The sequence below is a fragment of the Macaca fascicularis genome, chromosome 16 (genome assembly GCF_037993035.2).
Source record: "Macaca fascicularis isolate 582-1 chromosome 16, T2T-MFA8v1.1".
NCBI lineage: Eukaryota > Metazoa > Chordata > Mammalia > Primates > Cercopithecidae > Macaca > Macaca fascicularis.
In genome coordinates this window covers 20,038,561-20,063,055 of record NC_088390.1, presented here as the reverse complement: position 1 = coordinate 20,063,055, position 24,495 = coordinate 20,038,561, and the positions used below count along the sequence as shown (strand labels likewise).

The 24,495-nt window shown below is 45.7% G+C and overlaps 1 protein-coding gene and 1 pseudogene across 14 annotated transcripts in view; both read right to left on the bottom strand.

Moving 5' to 3' along the window:
• The window catches only part of SPECC1 (sperm antigen with calponin homology and coiled-coil domains 1), a 317,948-nt gene that overhangs the window by 21,537 nt on the left and 271,916 nt on the right, over nt 1-24,495 (bottom strand). For all 14 annotated transcript variants that reach the window (XR_012425372.1, XR_012425373.1, XR_012425374.1 and 11 more), the window contains one exon: nt 144-260. Coding sequence is in view for 11 of the 14 variants with exons in the window: in XM_074018821.1 (XP_073874922.1) it covers nt 144-260 (117 nt within the window). In the remaining 3 variants the exon portion in view is untranslated. The remainder of the gene's footprint in view (nt 1-143; nt 261-24,495) is intronic.
• LOC123569588 (U6 spliceosomal RNA) lies at nt 7,931-8,031 on the bottom strand (annotated as a pseudogene).

Sequence of the window (24,495 nt, the reverse complement as noted above, 5' to 3'; positions counted from 1 at the left end):
CACATTCACGAGTTATCTATACCTGGTATCAATATCCCAACTTCTACTTCAGGCCTGTTAGCCCCTCTCACAGTGGGGTTTCTCAATTAGGAATCCCCCTGCATTTCCTAGAGGATAACCAAGGTGACAGGGCCATGACTTACTTTCTCCTGACTGTTCAGCTCCTGGTAGGGGATGTGGGCAGGCAGGTAGGTGTGGAGCAGGGCACAGAAGGCCAGGCCATCGCTCCAGCTGCTGCTGAAATTGGTGATGTCGATGTTCTGCAGGAGAGAAAAGTAGTAATAAACAAATACTATTGCGAACTGTGCAGTATCACAGATGAGGGAGAATGGGATAAGACGGGAATCTACCTTTGGATTTTTCAGTAAGGCAACATAAGAATAAACTTCCCAAATTTGCTCAGAGTACATTTTGTTTTGGTATCAGGAATGGCCTAGTGTTGCCCAACTCCATTCACAGAATAGCACTGAGGAAAAGCCGTCAGTGCTCAAAACAGTAGAGGATTTCCGTCCATCTCTCAGGAGAGTCATCAAAGGCTCAAAGATATCTTATTCTCAAATTAACCCACCTGATTAGTTTTGTACATGCCAGCATTTCCCAGACTCATTTCATCAAGGAAGAATCACTATCACCATCATCATCATCGCCACCATCATCATCACTACCTTCGTAACAATTACCATCATCACTACCACCATCATCACTACCTTCATAACCATTCCCATCATCACTACCTTCATAACCATTACCATTATCACCACCTTCATAACCATTCGCATCATCACTACCATCATCATCACTACCTTCATAACCGTTACCTTCATCCCTACCATCATCATCACTACCTTACCATTACCATCATCCCACCACCATCATCACCACCTTCATAACCATTACCATCATCATCACCACCATCATCACTACCTTCATAACCATTACCTTCATCACTACCATCATCATCACTACCTTCATAACCATTACCATCATCACTACCACCATCATCACTACCTTCATAACCATTCCCATCGTTACTACCATCATCACTACCTTCATAACCATTAACATCATCACTACCATGATCACTATCTACATAACCATTACCATCATCACTACCACCATCATCACCACCTTCATAACCATTTCCATCATCACTACCATCATCATCACCACCTTCATAATCATTCCCATCATCACTACCACCATCACTACCTTCATAACCATTACAATCATCGCTACCATCATCATCAACACCTTCATAACCATTCCCATCATCACCACCACCATCATCACCACCTTCATAACCATTACCATCATCACTACCATCATCATCACCACCTTCATAACCATTACCATCATCACTACCATCATCATCACCACCTTCATAACCATTACCATCATGACTACCACCATCATCATCACTACCTCCATAACCATTGCCATCATCACTACCATCATCATCACTACCTTCATAACCATTACCATCATCACTACCATCATTACCACCTTCATAACCATTACCATCATCACTACCACCATCATCACTACCTTCATAATCATTACGATCATCACTACCATCATCATCATTCCCATCAACATCACCACCATCATCACTACCTTCATAACCATTACCATCATCATCACAACGATCCTCATCAGTACCTTCATAACATTTCCCATCATCACTATCATCATCACTACCTTCATAACCATTACCTTCATCACTACCATCATCATCACTATCTTCATAACCATTACCATCACTACCACCATCATCACTACCTTCATAACCATTACCATCATCACTACCATCATCACTACCTTCATAACCATTCCCATCATCACTACCACCATCATCACTACCTTCATAACCATTCCCATCATCACTACCACCATCATCACTACCTTCATAACCATTCCCATCATCACTACCACCATCATCACTACCTTCATAACCATTACCTTCATCACTACCTTCATAACCATTACCATCATCACTACCACCATCATCACTACCTTCATAACCATTCCTATCATCACTACCATCACTACCTCCATAACCATTCCCATCATCACTACCACCATCATCACTACCTCCATAACCATTCCCATCATCACTAACTTCATAACCATTACCATCATCACTACCATCATCATCACCACCTTCATAACCATTACCATCATCATCACTATCATCACCACTTTCATAACCATTCCCATCATCACTACCTTCATAACCATTACCATCATTCCCACCACCATCATCACTACCATCATCATCACTACCTTCAATAACCATTACCATCATCACTACCACCACCATGACCACCTTCATAACCATTACCATCATCATTACCATCATCATCACCACCTTCGTAACCATTCCCATCATCCCCACCACCATCATCACTACCTTCATAACCATTACCATCATCACTACCTTCATAACCATTACCATCATCACTACCACCATCATCACTACCTTCAAAATCATTACCATCATCCCCACCACCATCATCACTACCATCATCATCACTACCATCATCACCACCTTCATAACCATTCCCATCATCACTACCATCATCATTACCACCTTCGTAACCATTCCCATCATCCCCACCACCATCATCACTACCTTCATAACCATTACCATCATCACTACCACCATCATGACCACCTTCATAAGCATCACCTTCATCACTACCATCATCATCACTACCTTCATAACTATTACCATCATCACCACCATCATCATCACTCCCATCATCACCACCACCATCATCACCACCTTCATAACCATTCCCATCATCACTACCATCATCATCACCACCTTCATAACCATTCCCATCATCACCACCGCCATCATCACCACCTTCATAACCATTCCCATCATCACCACCACCATCATCACCATCTTCAAAACCATTACCATCATCACCACCATCATCATCACCACCTTCATAACCATTACCATCATCACTACCATCATCATTACCACCTTCGTAACCATTCCCATCATCCCCACCACCATCATCACTACCTTCATAACCATTACCATCATCACTACCACCATCATGACCACCTTCATAAGCATCACCTTCATCACTACCATCATCATCACTACCTTCATAACTATTACCAACATCACCACCATCATCATCACTCCCATCATCACCACCACCATCATCACCACCTTCATAACCATTCCCATCATCACTACCATCATCATCACCACCTTCATAACCATTCCCATCATCACCACCACCATCATCACCACCTTCATAACCATTCCCATCATCACTACCATCATCATCACCACCTTCATAACCATTCCCATCATCACCACCGCCATCATCACCACCTTCATAACCATTCCCATCATCACCACCACCATCATCACCATCTTCAAAACCATTACCATCATCACTACCATCATCATCACCACCTTCATAACCATTACCATCATCACTACCATCATCATCACTACCTTCATAACCATTCCCATCATCACTACCTTCATAATCATTACCATCATCCCCACCACCATCACTACCATCACTACCACCATCACCACCATCACTACCACCATCACCATCTCTGTATAATCCTAATTCACAACAAGCAGACCAAGATGAGAAGGTCTTAAAGACCTACAAGGCTGTCTCTGGATTGCTCTTCCTACCACACTCTTCTCCCCATCATTTAGGAGGCTTCTCAGGGGGAAAAGAAAACGCTTCCTGCTCAGCAGCCCCGTCGGCACGCCAAACAAGCAGGGAGCATGAGACTGCATAGGAAGAAAGAAGTTCCTCCTTCAGGATGGGTGCAGCTCCCAGCAGCTGCTTGGTGCACAGTGATAAGGAAACTAAAATTCAACTCTAGCCGGGCATGATGGCTCACGCCTGTATTCCCAACACTTTGGAAGGCCGAGGCAAGTGGATCACCTGAGGTCAAGAGTTTGAAACCAGCTTAGTGAAGATGGTTAAACCCCATCTCTACTAAAAATACAAAACTGAGCTGGGGTGGTGGTGGGCACCTGTAATCCCAGCTACTTGGGAGGCTGAGGCAGGTGAATGCCTTGAACCTGGTAAGTGGAGGTTGCAGTGAACTGAGATTGCACCACTGCACTCCAGTCTAGGTAACGCTCTGTCTCAAAAAAACAAACAAAAAAATTCAATTCTAAGTCCCTGCCCATGGCGACGGTGGCTTCTGAAGACTCCTGTGCAGGTCACCTAGGCCAGCTGGGGACTCTAGTACATCCCCACCTCTTAGATCCTCAGTCCTGTCAACCCACCTGCTCACCCCAACAAGGTTTTCTTTCCTGGATCCACAAACTTTGTCCCAAATGAAGCATCAGGTTCCCAAGCCTGCTAAAGCTGGGAGCTCAGGTTGTTTAAGCAGGGGCCTTGCAAGAGACTGCAGAAGCGGGGCATAGCTTGGGCTTGGCTGAGTTTTAGGTCTGTGTTGGGTTTTGGGACAAGAAGAATTGGGCAAGTCTAGGGTTCCTTCCTGCAGTCTCCCCACAGCCACTGAGGAGCTCTTCCTCTTCATGCCCTGTCCTGGGAAATGTGAAGCCAGCAAACTTGGAAAGCTGTGGTGGGTGGGAACACTGACCACTGTTCCTTCCCTCTGCCCAGATGGCCAAATGCAGCCCTATAACAAGTTAACTCTCTGACTGCCCTGGGAAGGTCATTTAGGGTGTTTCTGTCAGAATCAATTTGTAGCTGAAAAGGAGAGGCAGGGTGAAGAGGAATAAGGCACGACATTAAGATGGAATAAGAGAAGGAGGTTTGATGGAACTCTCCTCAAAGTGTGTGTAAAGAGGTTCTGGAAAACATGCACAGGTGGAGATGTATACTAAAATATGGTACCATGTTTCCTGTGAAGTTTCCCTAGGGTTCTGGAAGCAAATAATCTTAGGGAAAAAAAAAAAAAAAAGCCTATAATCTCATTTAGCTTTTTATCTAGAATTTTTGAGGGTTATTTCAACCTAGCCTGACCCTTAGCAATAAGGTTGGTGAAATATCTCATTTGAAACTGAGGTCAAAAGAGATGGTGTCACATGTCACATGTAGGGTTTACCTGAATGACATAGATACAAGGATATACCTGAATGACACAGATACAAGTAATCTGTCCCTGTCTTCCCAGCAAACCTCTTCTCAGTTTCAGTCAGTGTCCAGGATGACCCTGGTAGGCCCCAGAATGTCCCCCAAAAGCACCGGCTTTCAGGAAGACAGTGTGTCCTGGAGTCTGCTTTGCAGTTACATTTCCCCAGCGAGGAGTATTTGGCTGAAAGCAACACACAACCATAATAACGTCTCTTCATCTTGGCTTTCATGACTCAAGCACGACCAACTTTCAGCAGTCGCTAAGCACATACATCAGCATTATGTAAAAGCCTGAGGATGCCTTTTGTTGGGAGGGCCCCATCTTGTAACTTCTGGGGCCACTGGGAAGCTGATCCCGTATGTGGACTTTTGGATTCAAAGTCTCTTTGGGTTCAACAGCTACCTGATGGGAGCTGGACACTGCTTTAGAAATGGGGAATGCTTTGATTTTACACTTTCTGAAGAGGTTTGTAGGTTAGGGAGGCTGAGGTGGGTGGACCACCTGAGGTCAGGAGTTTGAGACCAGCCTGGCCAATGGAGTGAAACCCCATCTCTACTAAAAATACAAAATTAGCTGGGTGTGGTGGCGGGCACCTGTAATCCCAGCTACTCAGGAGGCTGAAGCAGGAGAATTGCTTGAACCTGGGAGGTGGAGGATGCAGTCAGCTGAGACCGTGCCACTGCACTCTAGCTGGGGTGACAGAGACTCTACCTCAAAAAAAAAAAAAAAGGGCAGAGGGAAAAAAAACCAGGAAGTGGTGGTGGGGGGTGCCCCATCCAGTTCACTGAAATCATTCAAACCAGATGTTATGGACGTCAAACCCTGGGAAGGTGAAAACAAGGAGGGCCTCTTTCAGAGGGTCTGGTTTCTGCTTTCCTCTTGGGAAAGGCAGAGAGCACTGTGGCCCCTGCCAGTACCGAGCTCCCCCTTCCTTCCTCTACCATGCACAGGCTGCCAGAGACCCTATCTCCAGACCCATCTCTTGCAGTGCTGACTTGGGGGACGGAAAGCCAGGCTTTATATCCAGAAAGCCATTTTGATGTTTACACATTACGCTGATCTCAAGGCAACCATGTACACAAGGCAAGCGCTTGCCCTGCTGGAATTGTTCTTTCCCAAGAGCAATGATGACGGATACAAGATTTTTTCCAACAGAAAGGCCACATTTTCAATAGAAAACCAAATGCTCAATGAGTAAGACCAAAGTCCTTTAAGTATGAGTCCTTTGGCTGGGCATGGTGGCTCACGCTGTAAACCCAGCACTTTGGGAGGCCAAGGTAGGCGGATCGCTTGAGCTCAGGAGTTTGAGACCAGACTGGCCAACATGGCGAAATCCCATCTCTACTAAAAACACAAAAATTAGCTGGGTGTGGTGGCACATGCCTGTAGTCCCAGCTACTTGAGAGGTTGAAGCAGGAAGACTGTTTGAGCCCAGGATGCGGAGCTTGCAGTGAGCCAAGATCATGCCATTGCACTCCCGCCTGCGCAAGAGAGCAAAACCCTGTCTCACAAAAAAAAAAAAAAAGCAGGAGTCCCTTAAATATGAAGCTCAAAAAAATGGTGGGCTGGGAAGGGCAGTGGCATTTGCTGAGTGCCTGTAATGGGCCTGTCACTGTGCATTTTCTCATGTACAGCCATGTACAGTGACTAGTATTATACCCATTTTACAGATAAGAAAGCCAGAGCAAAAAGAAAGATTTCTAGTGCCAGAGTCAGGGCCAGAACACCAGATCCATTTGCCTCTGAAGCACATGTCCCATTTGCTGTGGACACTGCCATTGGAGAAGGGTGAGCAGAGGAGATGACACCAGGCAGGATGGCCGCGGCATGGATGTCAGCACTGTTGGCAGCGCTGAAAGCAGACCCTGCTGAAAGAGGCCTGCAGCTTGCTCAATCCGTCTTCGACAAGAGTGAAAAGAAAGGCTGAGGGTGGGAGAGGGCAGATTCTAGAGGAGTGAGCGCTAAAACTTTGGTTCCTTCTTGTCAGTTAAAGAAACTAGAACCCCATTTTCTGAGCCCAGGTCAGGCCCATCAGGAACTGGCTCTGCGGTAGATGGCATTGCTCTCTGCACTGGTGAATGCTACCGCCCCAGGGAACTTGTGCGTCCAAACGGGCCAGGGTCTCCTTCTCGCCCTTCCTCCCTCCCTTCCCAAATTCACTTTAACACTTGCTAAATCTTTCTTTTCCCAAATCATGAGAACTTTTTATACACACTTAACATCTTCTATCATTGCTGATACAAAACAGCGTTTTTCTTCATCTGCAAAATCTTCAGAAGCATTTGAGAGGTCAGATGGATCCAAAAGCTCAACAATGCCACCATCTCCCACAACCAAAAAGGCGCCTATATGCTAGTTAACACTGTCAAGAATAGTTTTTTGGGCTCAGAGTGGTGGCCCAGCACTTTGGGAGGCCAAGGTAGACAGATCACTTGAGGTTAGGAGTTCGAGACCAGCCTGGCCAACATGGTGAAACCTCTTATCTACCAAAAAAAATTCAAAAATTAGCCGGGAATGGTGGTGTGTGCCTGTAATCCCAGCTACTCGGGAGGCTGAGGGGGGAGATTTGCTTGAACTCAGGAGGTAGAGGTTGCAGTGAGCAGAGATCATGCCACAGCACTCCAGCCAGCACAACAGAGTGAGACCCTGTCCCAAAAAAATAAACATAAAATAAATAAAAATAAAAATCAGGCAAGTGTGATGGTGCATGTCTGTAGTTGCAGCTACTTGGGAAGCTGAGGTGGGAGAATCACCGGAGCCCAGGAATTCAAGGTGGCAGTGAGCCATGATCACACCAGCCTGGGGGACACAGTGAGACTCTCTTGAAAACAAAAAAAGTTATTTGTTTGTTTTCCTTGCGCAGGGAACCTGCCAGTCTTCTCTGTATCATCCCCATTTTGGTATGTATGCTGCCAAAGTGAGCACTGGTTCTTGATCTGTAACTATAAATGGGTCATAGGTTGAGACTAAAGTCTGGCAAGATCAAAGCCATGGTTGAAAAACCAAACAAAATGACTAAAACCCGCAGGAGAGCTCTGAGAGCCCAGTGCCTTAGGACAGACTGCACTGGTGGCTGTGCTGGGGGCTCGGCCATATTTGAATGCAGACCCTGGCACTGCAGCAGTGAGACCACACAGAAACGACAAAGGAAAAAGGAGGACGTGTACTACCTTAAAAAATCATTATTACAAAAAGTCCAAGTCTAGTCAGGTAGACAAGCCCAAGCCTATGGTCAGGAAACACTCTTCCTTCCTATAAACAAGGTTTCCCTGCCTCAGACTTTTTATTGCTGACATTGGCAGAGGTGGAGGCCACCCAACTATGGTTTGTGACATAACACTCGCTCCAAGAACGTTATACCCCTAAAGACATTCCCTTTCATCTCAGAGTGCAACAACCCCAACCGAGTCCCCTAGTTGCCATCTGAAATCATCTCTAATTCTAGCTGAGCATCAGGAGCGCCAGCAACTCCCAGTTCAGTGCAGCTGAGGGACAATTCAAAGCCATGTGCACTGTCATCCACAATGGTTGAACTAATTTACATTCCCACCAGCAGTATAAAAGTGTTCCTTTTTTGGCCTGGCACAGTAGCTCATGCCTGTAATCCCAGCACTTTTAGGGAGGCGTAGGTGGATGGATCACATGAGGCCAGGAGTTTGAGACCAGCCTGGCCAACATGGTGAAACCCCATCTCTACTAAAAATACAAAAAATTAGCCACGCATGGTGGTGTGCATCTGTAGTCCCAGCTGCTTGGGAGGCTGAGGCAGGAGCATCACTTGAACCCGAGAGGCGGAGGTTGCAGTGAGCTGAGACGGTGCCCCTGCACTCCAGCCTGGACATCAGAGCAAGACTCCATCTGATATGGTCTGGCTGTATCCCCACCCAAATCTCAACTTTAATTGTATTTCCCAGAATTCCCAAGTATTGTGGGAGGGACCCAGGGGGAGGTAACTGAATCATGGGGGTCAGTCTTTCTCGTGCTATTCTCGTGATAGTGAATGAGTCTCACAAGATCTCATGAGTTTCTCAGGGGTTTCCATTTTTGCTTCTTTCCTCTTTTTCTCTTGCTGCCACCACCATGTAAGGAGTGCCTTTCGGCCGGGCACAGTGGCTCATGCCTGTAATCCCAGCACTTTGGGAGGTTGAGGCGGGTGGATCACGAGGTCAGGAGTTCAAGACCAGCCTGGCCAAGATGGTGAAACCCCGTCTCTACTAAAAATATAAAACTTAGCTGGGCATGGTGGCAGGCGCTTGTAATCCCAGCTACTGAGGAGGCCGAGCCAGGAGAATCGCTTGAACCCAGGGGGCAGAGGGTGCAGTGAGCTGAGATCACACCACTGCACTCCAGCCTGGGCAACAGAGTGAGACTCCGTCTCAAAAAAAAGAAAGAAAGGAGTGCCTTTCGCCTCCTGCCATGATTCTGAGGCCTCCCCAGCAATGTGGAACTGTAAATCCAATTAATCTTCTTTTTCTTCCCAGTCTCAGGTATGTCTTTATCAATAGCATGAAAATGGACTAATATACTATCTCAAAAAAAAAAAAAAAAAAAAAAAAAACTGTTCATTTTTCTCCATAACCTTGCCAGCATCTGTTGTTTCTTGACTTTTTAATAATTGCCATTCTGGCTGGTGTGAGATGGTATCTCACTGTGGTTTTGCTTTGCATTTATTTCTCTAACGATCAGTGATGTTGAGGTTTTTTTCATGTTTGTTGGCTACATAAATATCTTTTTCTGAGAAGTGTCTGTTCATGTCCTTTGCCCACTTTTTAACGGGGATGTTGTTTTTTTCTTGTAAATTTGTGTAAGTTCCTTGTAGTCCTCGAAGATCTAGAAGAAAAACAATTTGACCCAGCAATCCTATCAGTGGGTATATACCCAAAGGAATATAAATCCTTCTGTCATAAAGATACATGCACACGTTATGTCCACTGCAGCACCATTCACAATAGCAAAGTCAAGGAACCAACCCAAATTCCCATTAGTGATAGACTGAATAAAGAAAATGTGGTACATATACACCACACTATGCAGCCACAGAAAAACAAGATCCTGTCCTTTGCAGGGACATGGATGGAGCTGGAAGCCCCTTTCCTCAGCAAACTAGTGCAGAAAACAGAAAACCAAACAAAGTATGTTCTCACTTCTAAGTGGAAGGTGAACAATGAGAATACATGGACACTTGGAGGGAAACAACACACACTGAGGCCTGTTGGGGGTGGGGGAGGGAGAACATCAGGAAGAATCACCAATGTATGCTGAGCTTAATACCTAGGTGATGGATTGATCTGTGCAGCAAACCACCATGGCACACCTATGTACCAAACCTGCACATCCTGCACATGTACCCTGAAACTTTAAAATAAAACTTGATTTAAAAAAAAACTATAATAATTAAATTTCTCAGAAATAAAACAAAAAAAAAAAGCTGTGTGCACTTAGGAAACCTCAGAGGTAAGGCCAAGCAGCAACCTGTAGAGCCCTGTGCATCTCAGAGGCTGCTCCGCTGCTGTTCTTAAGACAAAAGTGACTTCCTTTCCAGTCACTGGAGTGTGCTTTCGTGAGCTCTAAGGTGTATTTTCAGGAACGAGGGGGTCAATATCAGTGCGGCACAGCTGGTATCATTCACACTTTCCACATGGATGGAAGATGACTTGCAGAAAAGGGATGAATTGAGTTATGCTTCATCAGAGCTCTCAGTTCATTCTGGAAAAGCCATATCACTTAAATTACTGTTCCCTTACAGACCACGTACAGAGGCTATGAGCTACGCGGTGTGCTGCACCCTCATCAGCAGAGCCCAGGGGAGGCAGGGAAGGCTGAGGACGGCAGCTGATGGCCTAATGGAGTGGAAGGGGGTCAGTCCTCCAGGAGCCAGGACTTCCTTGGGGCTAGCACAGTCTCTAGGAGCTCTTGCAGCCTGGGACCTGGGGGCCAGTTCGTGGGAGTTGGAGGGAAGAGGCAGGCAGCAGTGATGGGATCATGCCATCATTCACCAGTCTCTTGGGGGTTGGTTTCCTGGACTAGAAAAGCATCCAGCCCTGGGCAGCCAGGAGCTAGGCAGGGTCTGTGGGTCCCAGGTAGGTGGGTTAAGATCCAGTCCCACTGCAGTGACCAGAGGGGTCAAGGAAGCTATGGCAGCAAGGGACTCATGTGGGCAGGGCCAATGTACCGGGTACCAGGCAGAAAAACAGCAGTTTGTTGGGCACAGGTGGCTGGGCAAGTCCTGGGCACCCCAGGGAGCAAGCTGAGAACTCGCTCCAGGACCTGCCCCTGGATGGAGGTGAAAAGTCTCATTTTTGGCAAAGGGATGACTAGAGCTGGTTCAGGCCTTAGAGTAGAGGGAGGTGAAATCTGGCTGAGCTGCTGGGCAACAGTCCTCAATGCTCACAGAAGAAGCCAAAACTAAGAAGACAGACAGACCACCCTGAGGATGTTAATATGGTAAGGACTTTTCCCAAAGACCACTTATCTGAGACTCAGGGGTTCATCAAAAGAATAAAGAGAAGAAAATGAAAAACAGCCAAGCAGGCATTCTATAGGCTGTATCTTCAGGTATTTTCTTTGATATTAATCCCTGAATAAAATGGACTAGCATCATCAATGCCCTTGAGTAGAAGCTGGTAACCAAGGGAACATGAAGAGGATTCTGGGGGGCTGAATGCTGTGCCTTCTAGACCTGGGTCACTTCGTGAACATCTCCATGCACATATGTAAGTTATACCTCAATTAAAAAGGAGGTCATGTGTGATGACTCACAAATCCCAGCACTTTGGGAGGCTGAGGCAGGAGCTGCTTGAGCCCAGGAGTTCAAGACTAGCCTGGGCAACATGGCGTGAACCTGTCTCTACAAAAAATGTGAACAATTAGCCAGGCATGATCGTGCACACCTATAATCCCAGCTACTGGGAAGGCTGAGGCATGAGAATCACTTGAGCCTGGGGAGGTTGGGGCTGCAGTGAGCCATGATCAAATCACTTCACTCCAGCCTGGGTGGTAGAGCGAGACCCTATCAAAAAAAAAAAAAAAGGGGAGGAAGAAAGGGAGGGAAGGGGAGAGGGAGGGAAGGAGGGAGGGCAGGAGGGCAGGGAGGGAGGAAGGAAACAAGGAGGAAAGGACCTTGATTGTCTTAAGGGGCTAGAGTGTGGTGTCCACTCTGAACACTAACATTTGGAATTTATGTACAAGATTTTTGGGAAGGAAAAAGTGGAGCAAAAACAGAAAGAAACTCGCTGATTATTTTTACCCAGGGAAATGCTAGTTACTAATAGAAAATTAACTTTTCCTAGGATATAGGTACCTTAGAGATATTTCTGAGTGGAATATGGAACTTTTTGATGAAAGTCTTAGATGTTTAATAAAAGGGTAACAGTCCAACCATCTCCAAAATTGGTTAGGTCTCCAGGACAGTTTAGGGAAAAAAAAATTGTAAGATACAGAATTTTGTCCACCTCAATGGAACAAAAGTCATTTGAGAAAAATGATGATATTGAATTGCACACGGGAAGGTAAAATCCTAATTTTAGTGCATATCCATGAATATCTTCCCAGAGTGTTGAGGTTGTACTAAAGTTCCAGACGGGGGAATGTAGACACAACACTCATGAATAACGCAGCAGGACAGGGCAAAGCAAAACTGCACAGCCCATGGCATTTGCTTCTTAAAGATGTTTCGCTTGCCTTGGTTGCCTGGTTACTTGCCTTACCTTGGTTATTAACATTTGGTAAAGACATCAATCACTGGGGGGAGAAGCTGCAGGGCACACACTGAATTGTGTACTGTGCTAAATTCAATCGAGGACACTGCTGGATTCTGTGGCTGCATTCCCAGTATTTCTTTACCTTCACCAAGGACCTCTAGTTGCCTCCATGAGGTGTCTATGAATGAACTGACTCTGTGTACACTAAGTCCAAAAGTCAAAAAGAAAAAAAGCAAAGCTTCTTGGGAAAAAGGCAGGAGACTGATTAGAAAATGCTGTACATTCATTCTTGCAGGAACCAGCTGTCTCAGGCTCATGATGATCTAAACAGCCTCACTTTCATCCTGAATCTCTCTGGGGTTTTCCCAATCAGTTTTTATTATCACAGCTGTGGAATCAGATTGAGTTTTTACTATGGGGAAAGTGTAACAATTTATAGATCACAGAGGATAAAAGCAGCTCACTCCTCACTGGAGCTCAGCATGTGCAGTAAGAGCCCAGGGAGCACCACACTTACTTTGAAGGTCTGGTGAGAGAGAATACAAAGCAAATGCACACATAAGATTTCATGTGAAATCTCAGCAAATGCAGCCTGTGCTCCTTCCCTGCTGTGCATTCAGTGTTCGGTCCTTACCTGGGACAAGTGTACACACACATCCAATTTTAGTGCATCTGTTCTGATCTCAGACTATCTGGTAAACCTCGAGTGGCCTCAACCTGCACACAGAGAGCACAACCCTTGGCCATGGACTCGTGGAGACCTGCACATAGACTCCTGGGCCCCCTCTCTTCATAGCGTCCTCCTTTCTGGTGCCCCATTCCATAAAATGGGCGGCTTCAGCTGCCCTCTCTGATCGCCGCCTCCTGAGCCAGTGAGGCTGCTGTGCTGCACTCAGAGGCCAGCTCCCTGCACTGGGAGGTGGATTTATTCCCAGGCAGAGAGCTAGTGGGCTGGCCATCCATCACTGCAGGAGTTTCCCTTCTCTCAGGGATTAGTCCCATCTGCTTGTTTCCTAGAGATGAGGTCCAAATAGCTAAGCTTAAAAACCAAAATTACAACATTAAAAGAAAATATAAAAGAATAGGCTTATAATCCTGGGGAAAGAAAGCCATTTAAGGCACAAAATGCAAAAGCATAAAGGAAAGGATTGAGAAATCTAACTAAAAAAAGTTTCTGTGTGACAAAATTAAAACCGATATATGTATAGCAAATGACTAATGTAACCAGTAAGAAAGAAGACAGACATGGTAGCTCATGTCTATAATCCTAGCACTTTGAGAGGCTGAGGCAAGTGGATTGCTCAAGGCCAGGAGTTTGAGAACAGCCTGGGAAACATGGTGAAACCTCATCTCTACCAAAAAATACAAAAATTAGCCAAATGTGGTGGCGTGCACCTGTAGTCCTAGCTACTTGGGAGGCTGAGGTGGGAGGACTGCTTGAGCCCAGGAAGCAGAGGTGAGCCAACATCGTGTCACTGCACTCTAGCCAGGGTGACAGAGCAAGACTTTGTCTCAAAAAAAAAGACAAATAACTCAAGTAAAAATTAGCAGAGAATGAATCTGTAACGTACTGAAGAGGAAACACAAATAGTCTGAAATGTATGAAAAGTTGCTCAGTCTTACCAGAAAATAAAAATGGTAAAACATCATTTTCACTCCTCAAACTGGCAAAAATTAAAGACTCTTAATTCATAAGGTTAATGAAGATGTTACTGTAATCTACTGTGTTTCGCGGTGGTTTGCTCTACAGCTACAGATAATCAGAACACCTGACATGACTTCTTTTATATTTGCTGCAAAGGGTGAGCCACACCTCTGTGGCAGCGAAAAGCTACCTTTTGTCCCTCAAGCAAATAACTCTGGGATTCCTTGGAACACCTTTCCATTCCTGCTCCTGTTCATATTATTGCTTTAATCGTTTTTGTTTGTTTGTTTTTCTGAGACAGGATCTGGCTCTGTTGCCCAGGTTGGAGTACAGTGGATCAGGGCTCACTGTAGCCTCAATCTCCTGTGCTCAAGTGATCCTCCCACCTCAGCCTCCCGAGTAGCTGGGACTACAGGTGAAAGCCACCAAGCCTGGCTAATTTTTTTTTTCATCTTTTCTTAGAGATGGGGTCTCACTATGTTGCCCAGGCTGGTCTTGAACTCCTGAGGTCAAGCAATCCTCCTGCCTCGGCCTCTGAAAGTGCTGAGATTACAGGCGTGAGCCACCGCACACACCCAGCCAATCATTCATTTTTCTACTTTAGATTTTATATGGCTCATTATCTCCCAGATCAAATCTGACAACTTCTGCTTATCTTTTAAGATTAAAAAAAATGCAGACCTCCTCAACCCACTCAATTCAATGTCATTACTACTCTGAAACATGAGCTGCAGGGGCTCTGCTCATGGCTGTTTCCACTGTGTCTTCGCTTCTGCAACGCTAGGGTAGGCGGAATGACGTGTGAAGGGGCCTCCTCTGCCGCGGCTTCACAGCACCTTTCCAGTCAGGCAGGGCAACTCACTTTCACCAGCACTCTTTCTCCAAACTTTCTTGGCTCTTCTTATTTGCTTATTCTTCCAGGTGAATTTTTAATTATTTTGTTAAGTTCAAGAATAAAGAAAGTCTGTTGGGATTTTAATTGGAACTGCATTAAATTTAGAGATTTAAATTTGGAATAATTTGCTTTTTAAACATTCCTCTCACTCTTGTATCCACACTGAAGGCACTGAGGGTTTGAGACTGGCAAAGTGTAGACAGCTGCCACGGTGAGCTGGTCCAGGAAGCAGCGCCCTTCCCTTTACTCCTCTGTGGGCGAGAGCCTTCCCATGGCAGGAGAACAGCTCTGTGCCAGAGATGTTAAGGTGGATGCTGCACAGTCTCTCCCTGGAGACAGAATCACAGAAGATACACATCTCAGGAGTGGCTGGGGCTCTGTCTTTCTTGCTTCCTCCATTTTCACTGGACACTCAGGAGTCCCCACCCACGGCATTTCCTTCCCGAGGTTCCCTGGCTTTGGCATCGTGACACAGGGTCTGGTTGCCTTGCAAGCACAGGCCTGCAGCCGACACCTCCTGCCCCCTGGCTGGGTCTACTTCCTCCAGCCCACCAGCAGCTCCACTGGCAGCGCTAGCCTCATACAGCGCCCGAAGGCAGGCGAAGCCCCCCGGCTCAGCAGGGGCCTCCCAGTTCTTCCTCGGCGTCCTGGGAGCAGGTCTTCTCTGTGCCCTCAGCTCGGATCTCAGATGATTCCCTGCCATCTTCTGTCCCCAGAACCATGCCCAAGCCTCTGGGGAAACACTTTCCTGGAATTTTCTTCCCCTCCTTTCCTCTTCTGCCTTTCTGTTAAGTTGGCTACCTCATTTTCATTAATTCCACTCTTCCTCCTTGCTTGCTGCTTCTAAAAAAGTTCATGGTTATGCACAGCTCTGCTGGCTCCTCTCCTCCTGGAGTCACCCAGGCTCAATGGACTGGCAGCCCCCTGAAGCCCCATCCTGCTCCTTGCTGAGTGTTTACCTGTGTCCAGCAGCTCCCTCAAGGAAATGCTGGAGAAATCTTCTCATGAGCCACCTACACGACTCACCAGCTGTTCGGCCCTCAGGGCTGGGAGTAGAGTCCACACAAACATTTCCAAAGCCATCCATGCGTGAGGAGCTGAGGAGTACACCCGCGGGGAAGCATGGTCCTACCGTGGTTCACCCATGCTGTAGTGCAGGCAGGCAGGACAGCCTGAGCCTGGGGTGTGCAGGAGGCAGGATGAACTCTGGGGCTTCAGGAAAGGGCGAGCCACTACAAGACTCCTCATGGAGTTCTGGGAGCCCAGGAGACAAAAGTCTGGTTCTTTCTTTCTTTTATAGTAAGTCCTCACTTAATGTTGTTGAGAGGTTCTTGGACACTGTAACATTAAGTGAAATGGTGATACGCTGTATGACAAAACCAGTTTCCCCGTAGGCTAACTGATACGAGCCAGAGTTGAGTTCCCATGGCTTATGGCACGTGGTTTCACCCAAAGCTGCCATTTCCAGGAACCTACTGGCCATGCTAAGAACTGAGCCGACATCAAATTGAATGAAGCCCCTGGCAAACCAGAATGTCCATTGCTCTAAAGAGGAACAAACCAAACCAAACCAAACTGTGACCAGCTCCTCCCTCCTCGCACTAAAGCAGCTGAGTGTGATTTCAGGAAGGTGACTCGACTTTTCTGCCTTATGTGTCCTCGTCTCTCAAATGAAGTGGCTAGATTAAATTAGTGGTTCTGAAATAAACAGTTATGAAACCCGTTTTTCCAATGATGTATCTGCAGAAGCTTTTTTAAAAGTACGGTTTGCAAACCACAAAATCCGGTTATCTTTTCTTTAACATCCGTCTGTCTATATTCCACCTTGCATTGCCCCATACGACAGCCACCAGCCACATGTGGCTATTTAAATTAGTTAAAATTAAATAAAATGAAAATTCCACTACTCAGTCACATCAGGCATCTTTTAAGTGCTCAGCAGCCACCTGAGGCTACAGGGTTGACCAGCACAGATCTAGAACATTCCCGTCATCACAGAAGGTTCTATAGGACAGTGCTGCCCTGCACTTACCCAAACGTGCATGTGTATTTCTCTCTTTTATGCAGATGGCAGCATGTTCTGCACCTTTACCAAGAGATACAGAGCTAGATCCTTCATGACATCTGGAGGAAGAGTTTCAGTGTAGAGACCAAGGGACTGGATGCTGGGCCCAACAGCAGGAGTTCAGTCCCAGCTCTGTCCCTTACTAGAATGTGACTCTGAGCAGTCATGAAGCCTCTTGCTGCCTTAGTTTCATATTTGTAATATGGATATAAAATGCCTAACTCATGGAATTGTGGTCAAGATTAGATGCACTTAGACAATGTCAGTCATGTGGTAAATATTTCGTCACTGCTAGCTTTACTTCCATCACCATTCGCTACTTCATTCTCTGACGACACATGCAGGTCCATCACATGGATGCAGACAGCAGCCCGTTTAGGTTGTTTCCAGTTTTCTGTTATCACAAACACTACTGCAATAATTATCCTGCCACGCACCTCTCTGCAACAGGTGGAACCCATTTTGACGGATTCTGTCAAATTGCCCTCAAAGAGGTTCTTCTACCTTAGACTCTGCCTCCCAACGACACACATGTGACTATGCCCCTCCACCACACAGTATGGGCCCTTTGGTGATGGGCTGATTTCGCTCAGTGCAGCATCCTCAGACCCATCTTTGTTGCAGCGTGTGTCAGCCACTCTGCATCTGCATCCATCTGTCTACCTTCTCCTCTCCATACCCCAACTCCCATCCTGGTTCAGGAGTTGTGGTCTTCCTCATGTCTTCCAGAACCACAGCTCTGGCTGGGAAACTACCTGTCACCATGGTTTTAAAACCCTTTCTGACTCTGTAGTCAGCAGAATTAGAACCGTACTAAGAAAATAATATGCAATAACTGAAGAATTAACTCTCAGGAATTTTGTTCCAAGATCAAGTTAGGATTACACAAGAAAAGTAACCTTCAAGGCCAGGGGCAGTGGCTCACACCTATAATCCCAACATTTTGGGAGGCCGAGGCAGGCGGATCGGGAGTTCGAGATCAGCCTGACCAACACGGAGAAACCCTGTCTCTACCAAAAATACAAAATTACCTGGGCATGGTGGTGCATGCCTGTAATCCCAGCTACTTGGGAGGCTGAGGCACGAGAATCGCTTGAACCTGGGTGGCAGAGGTTGCAGTGAGCTGAGATCGTGCCATTGCCATCCAGCCTTGGCAACAAGAGAGAAACTCCATCAAAGAAAAAGAGAAAGAAAGAAAAGAAAGAATATGACTTCTTACCATGAGTTAGCCAAGGGGAGGGAAAGGGAAGGGGAAGGGAAGGAGAAGGGAAGGGAAGGGAAGGGAGGTAATCTTCAACCCCATTAACCTCCTACCCTCAGAAAGACTGAATTCAGCCTGTGAAATCATAAGTGTCTTGCCATGAAATTACTTCTTTTTCCCAAATGAACATTTCATGAGTAAGAGAATGGAAAAAATGCTCAGTGCAGATTCACCTGGGACTGTGATTATCTAAACAGACTCACATACTGTCCTGGGGGATGGAGAGGGAACAGCAGCAAAAATCAAGGCCTCCTTTTTCTGAATGGTGACAAGATGATGGCTTTGGTGTTGGGCAGCAGCTGCTGGCATACTTGACCTATGGAGGCCCTCAGCTGGGGACAGACGGCCCATGGGAGGAAAGAAGACAAAGGGACTTAAATCACCCTCAGTCCCCAGGAGGAGGACACATTCTTACAATATTTTATTTTGAAAATCTGTTTTTCCTTCCTGAAGCTGGCAAGACAGATCTAACATTTATATATAATTTTTTTAAAGTGTAAATTGGCAGTTTTGATGCAGATGCTTCCTTCAAATAACCTGGGAAAGTCAGAAGACGAGGCTAACTCATGGTAAGAACCTTTAAAAAAAAAAAAAGAGAGAGAGAGAGACAGGGTCTCACTCTGTCACCCAGGCTGGAATGCAGTGGTGCAGTCACAGCTCACTGCAGCCTCAAACTTCCAGCGGAAGTGGATCACTTCTACTTCAAGTGATCTTCCTGCGTCAACCTCCCAAAGTGTTGAGATTACAGGTGTGAGCTACTGTGCCCAGCCAAGAACCTTTAACCAGATTAATAAGCTCACCTTATTAGTTCCCTCACTTTCTTCTGCATGTTGTAGGAATTTGGCAGGTCAGAAGAGGCAGGATGTGGGCCCTTAGCCTGCAGGGTGGCTGAGTTTCTGGTCTTCCCAGGTGCACCTCTCAGTCCCCAGCCCACCACAACCAAGGGCGCTAGCCTCTGCTCTCTCTCCGCCTAAGCCTCTGCTCCTATCCTCTGCCTCTGTTACCTTCTTGCTTCTAATTCTCCGATGTGGACCTTGATGACTTACAGAAGCCTGGAGCCCAAACTGCTGGCAACCAAAACACTCTCTTTTTTTCCTTAAGGACATGGAGGATCTAATCTTCCCGTTTTTCAGGTAGGTGTGGTGAGGGTGGGGAGGGGAGCTATGTTCCATACCTCTGAGAAAAGGGAGGACAAATAAAACAGCTAAGTACTCCCATTTAAAAAAACCGGTCATTACACACAGGTCAGGAATATGGGTCTAACTTCGCTGGCTACAGAGTCGGTAAGGGTTTTCAAGCCATGGTGGCAGGCGGTTTCTTGGCTGTGGTTCTGGAAGACACAAGGAAAATCACATCTCCTGACCCAAGATGGGGTGGGGGCTATGGACAGGAGAAGGTGGACAGATGGATGCAGAAGCAGCGTGGCTGACACACGCCACAACACAAACGGGTCTGAGGACGTTGTGCTGAGTGAAATCAGCCCCTCACTAAAGGGCACATGCTGTGTGAGTCCACGTCTACGAGGTGGCCAGAATGGGTGAATTCAGAGACAAAGCAGAACAGTGGTTAGGGGCTGAGGGTGGGAAATAGGGAGTCCCCTACCCAGTGTTTAAAGCATACAGAGCTCAGTTTGGGATGATGAAAACATTTTGGAAATAGAAAGTAGTGATGGCTGCACAACCATGTGAACGTGCTTCATGCCCCTGAACTGTACACTTAAAATAGTTAAAATGATAAATTTCATGTTATGTGTATTTCACAATAAAAAAGAAAAAAAGAAAAACCAGATCAAGAACAACAAGGCTAAAGGGACAGACCATGCCCCCTCTTCCCCAAAGCACCAATAAAAGGAGCTAAGTGAACTTCATTTGGCAAAACGGATCCTCCCTGTGAAATTACACATACTTTCATTTAGCAGCATCATTTTAAAAAAAAGTTTTAAAAGTACTTTAAGCATACGCCCTACTTCGCAAATTGGTAAGCAATCTTGCCCAATTAGGACGGACAGTTTCCAGTTATCCCTTTAAACGGCTTCTAAGGAGTTCTGCTTGGTCACGTGCTTGTTTCTGTCCAGGGGCAGCCTGGTGCTGTGAGGCTCAGTTGTGCCGAAGCATCAGCCCACAGGTCCAGGCACGTCCCCACACGTGCTGGTGACTAGGCATCAGATGCCACGAGACACTGGTCTGGATCCCTGAGAGCCACCTTTTCCCTCTCCGTCCACCTTGCTTTCTCACCACGCTCACACTTGTAGGCTGCTATCTGAGCCCGACTCCTCCAGCTCACAGTGCTCCAGATCTGCTGCAGGTCTTTGGAGTCCTTCTTGCTCCCAGGTATGGCCCTGACTTTGGGAAGCTCCCCTGGTGACAGGGCCAGTGGACTCGGCCCTTGCCCACTGCTCTTCGTCCATTCTACCCCAGAGAGCAGCCCTGGCAAGAGCACCTGGGCCTAGGCCCTGCCTCTAATTCTGACTTTTGACCCCAAAGGGGCCGATGGGGCTGTTTCTCACTAATGCAGCTGGCTCTGTAGCTCTACATTTTAAAAAATGTGTTGGATTGGAAAAGACCTATGATTCTGCTTCAGTTTAATAAAAACAGACTCTAGCTTTAAACTTTATGATTATTCCACTGTGATGACCCCTCAGAGTCTCAGGCCAGGGTTTTCCCACCTCTTCAACTCACACACCTTACCACACTGCTAGGTGCCTGGGAATTAGTAAGAAGGAAGCCAGCAAGAGAAGTCTACTAAATTTAAAGTGAGATAGAGGAAGGAGGTAAAACACATACAGCCACAAGAAAATGTGAACAGGCTAAGCTGCCCTGTTAGAGGAATTTTCAGATTACATGTAAAGCCAAACTATTTATGAGACATAACCCTGAAACAAGCAACTAAGAGAGGCTGAAAATAAAGGAGCTGGGCAAAGTGGCTCCACACTTGTAATCCCAGCTAACTGTGGAGACTAATGTGGGAGGATCTCTTGAGCCCAGGAGTTCAAAACCAGCCTGGCTAACATAACAAGACCCTGTCTCTAAAAAATTTTTTAAAAGAATTAGCCAGGTGTGGTGTCATGTACCTGTAGACCCAGCTACTTAGGAGGCTAAGAAAAGAGGATCACTTGAGTCCAGGAGGTGGAGGCTACAGTGACCTATGATTGTGCCACTACACTCCAGCCTGGGCAACAGAGCAAGACTCCATTTCTGGGAGGAAAAAAAAAGAAGAAAAGAAATAAAGTATAAAGATATATTGTGCAAATAACATAAATGCAAAACATAAAATGCACAGAAAACATAAATGGAATAGCAATATTGGTATATAAAATGTAAGCTTCTAGATCAAAAGGATTAACTGAAGTAAAAGGTAAAAACCACCAAGAAGATAGAGCAAGGAACCTTTATGTATGGTTCAAAATATCTGGAACATAATCTCTCAGCAATCAAAGCTTTTGACACAAACCACAGTCAGAGTAAGAGATTTCAACATACTTGACTCAGAATCCAGCAGATCAAGTGGCCACATGAGGACAGGGGACACTTGAGCTCCCATTGAGGTAACTGCGACCACTGATGGGCCTTGGGCTGCTCAGGCCTTGAGCCCTGAGAACATGTGGGGGCCTAGCCTTACCTCTATGCAACTAACAGGTCCTTTCAGAGGACTTTCACCGAACAAAAGAGCATCAGTTCCAGGGAAAATGTAAGTCTTCACTTTTATACTTTTCACAAAAATTGTCTGAAGCCTAAATGAAAGGTTTCCCAACTTCTACCCAACAACATTTTGGGGTTTTCAGGTTTTCATTTGTCAGATTGGACAGAGTTTTGCACCTGGAGTATAAAACATTCTCTTTGGCTAAGAATTAATTATGTCACTAATCGGCTTAGAATTAATTATGTCACTAATCCTACTACAGAAGGTGGTAAAATAAATACCTATTGCACTTTTTACTGTTTACAGATGATACAGGGTTTTAGAGCTCACTAACATCATAATGAAAACAAAAACAGGCCTTATTGACACAAAACTTCATTTACACCAAAGCAAGCAACAACAAGCCAAATGTCTCTTCATCAATAATAGAGCATAAAAAATCATATGTCTCACGTTAAAGAATAACCATAATCAAGTAGAGTTTCCTCCAATAACAACATACCATGACCAAGTTGGAATTTTGCCCCCAGATATGTACAAATGTTTCCCTACTAGTAAACGTATTTATGTTACTAATTATATAAATGGGTCAAAAGAGAAGAAACCATATGGATAGCTCATTAAATGCTAAAAAGGAATTTGATATAATTCGTATCTATTTCTGGATTTAAAACATCCCTCAGTAAGTTCAAAACAGATGCAAGCTTCCTTTAGTTGACAGAGTATCACAAAACAATACAAAAATCTTATTTAGGTGATTATTAAATTATTATTAAATTATTTAATAATATTGTTAAATCTTATTTGGGTGAGATATTACTAACAGAAAATAAAACAAGAATATCCACCATCAATAGCATTATTCAACAGTGACCTGGACTTTCATGAATGCAATAAACCAAAAAAAGTACATGAGGTATAAATATTAGAAAGAAGAAACAAGGCCGGGCACAGTAGCTCATGTGTGCAATCCTAGCACTTTGGGAGGCCAAGGCAGGTGGGTCACAAGGTCAGGAGATCAAGACCATCCTGGCTAACATGGTGAAACCCCATCTCTACTAAAAATACAAAAAATTAGCTGGGTGTGGTGGCACTCCCCTGTAATCCCAGCTACCCGGGAGGCCGAGGCAGGAGAATCACTTGAACCTAGGAGGCGGAGTCTGGAGTGAGCCAAGATCGCACCACCGCACTCCAGCCTGGGCGACAGAGTGAGACCACCTCTCAACAACAACAACAAAAAAAAAGAAAAAAGAAACAAAACTATCGTTATTTGTAATAGTTTACCTAGAAAACCAATAAACATAAATCAAATAATGAAAAATGCCAGGTCATTAAAATCATCACAACAACGCATGCCACAGCGCTGGCTGACACGGGACTCTGCCTGGGACCCAGGGCGCTGTGCCACATTCAGGTCATGTTCTCATTTCTCTGCTTGGCAGTAACCTGTGGCAGAGGCCAGACCACAGAGCCACAGAAGGGAACAGCAAGTCCAGACACCACTCAGTTCCCATTCATACCTGGGTCTATCAGGTAGTTTGAGAGAGATGATTAAATAAGCGATGCTAAAATAAACAGCCAGCCATCTGCGGAAAAATAAAACTCGACCTAATAAACACAAATGCACTCCAGAAGGAACAAAAGGGTATGTGTAGTTGTATATAATATAGTCTACATGTAAAGGGTACCTGGAACCTCTGTTAATATCCTTAAGGAGAAAGGAATAAAGCTCTCTAAGGCCTCCAGGCAGATGGCAATGAAACGCATGCACTCACAATCTCCCACGCACTCACAATCTCACGCACTCACAATCTCATTCCCTCATGAAGCCCCAGAAAACCACAGAAAGGAATTTCCCCCTCAAAGGCATTAACTGACAAGGAAAAAGGGAACATGAAAGAAAACAAAAAGACATAACGTTGGCAGCTGAAAAGTCCAACGGACAAGAGATAACTAACATGACAGACCTAAGTAAACTAAATCCCAAGCCAGCAGTGAGGAAGGGCAAAGACCCAACCTGATTTATGGTGGAAAATCCCTCAAAGACACAGGAAGTTGATGTCAAGAGGTGCTTCAGGTGGGGGGATGAAGGTGGTTAAAAACAGGAAGATTGGGTTGGAGATCTGTTTACAGAGCAGCCAGAGCTCCAAATGCTGTTTCTTCTGTGCACACCCAGAGGATAGT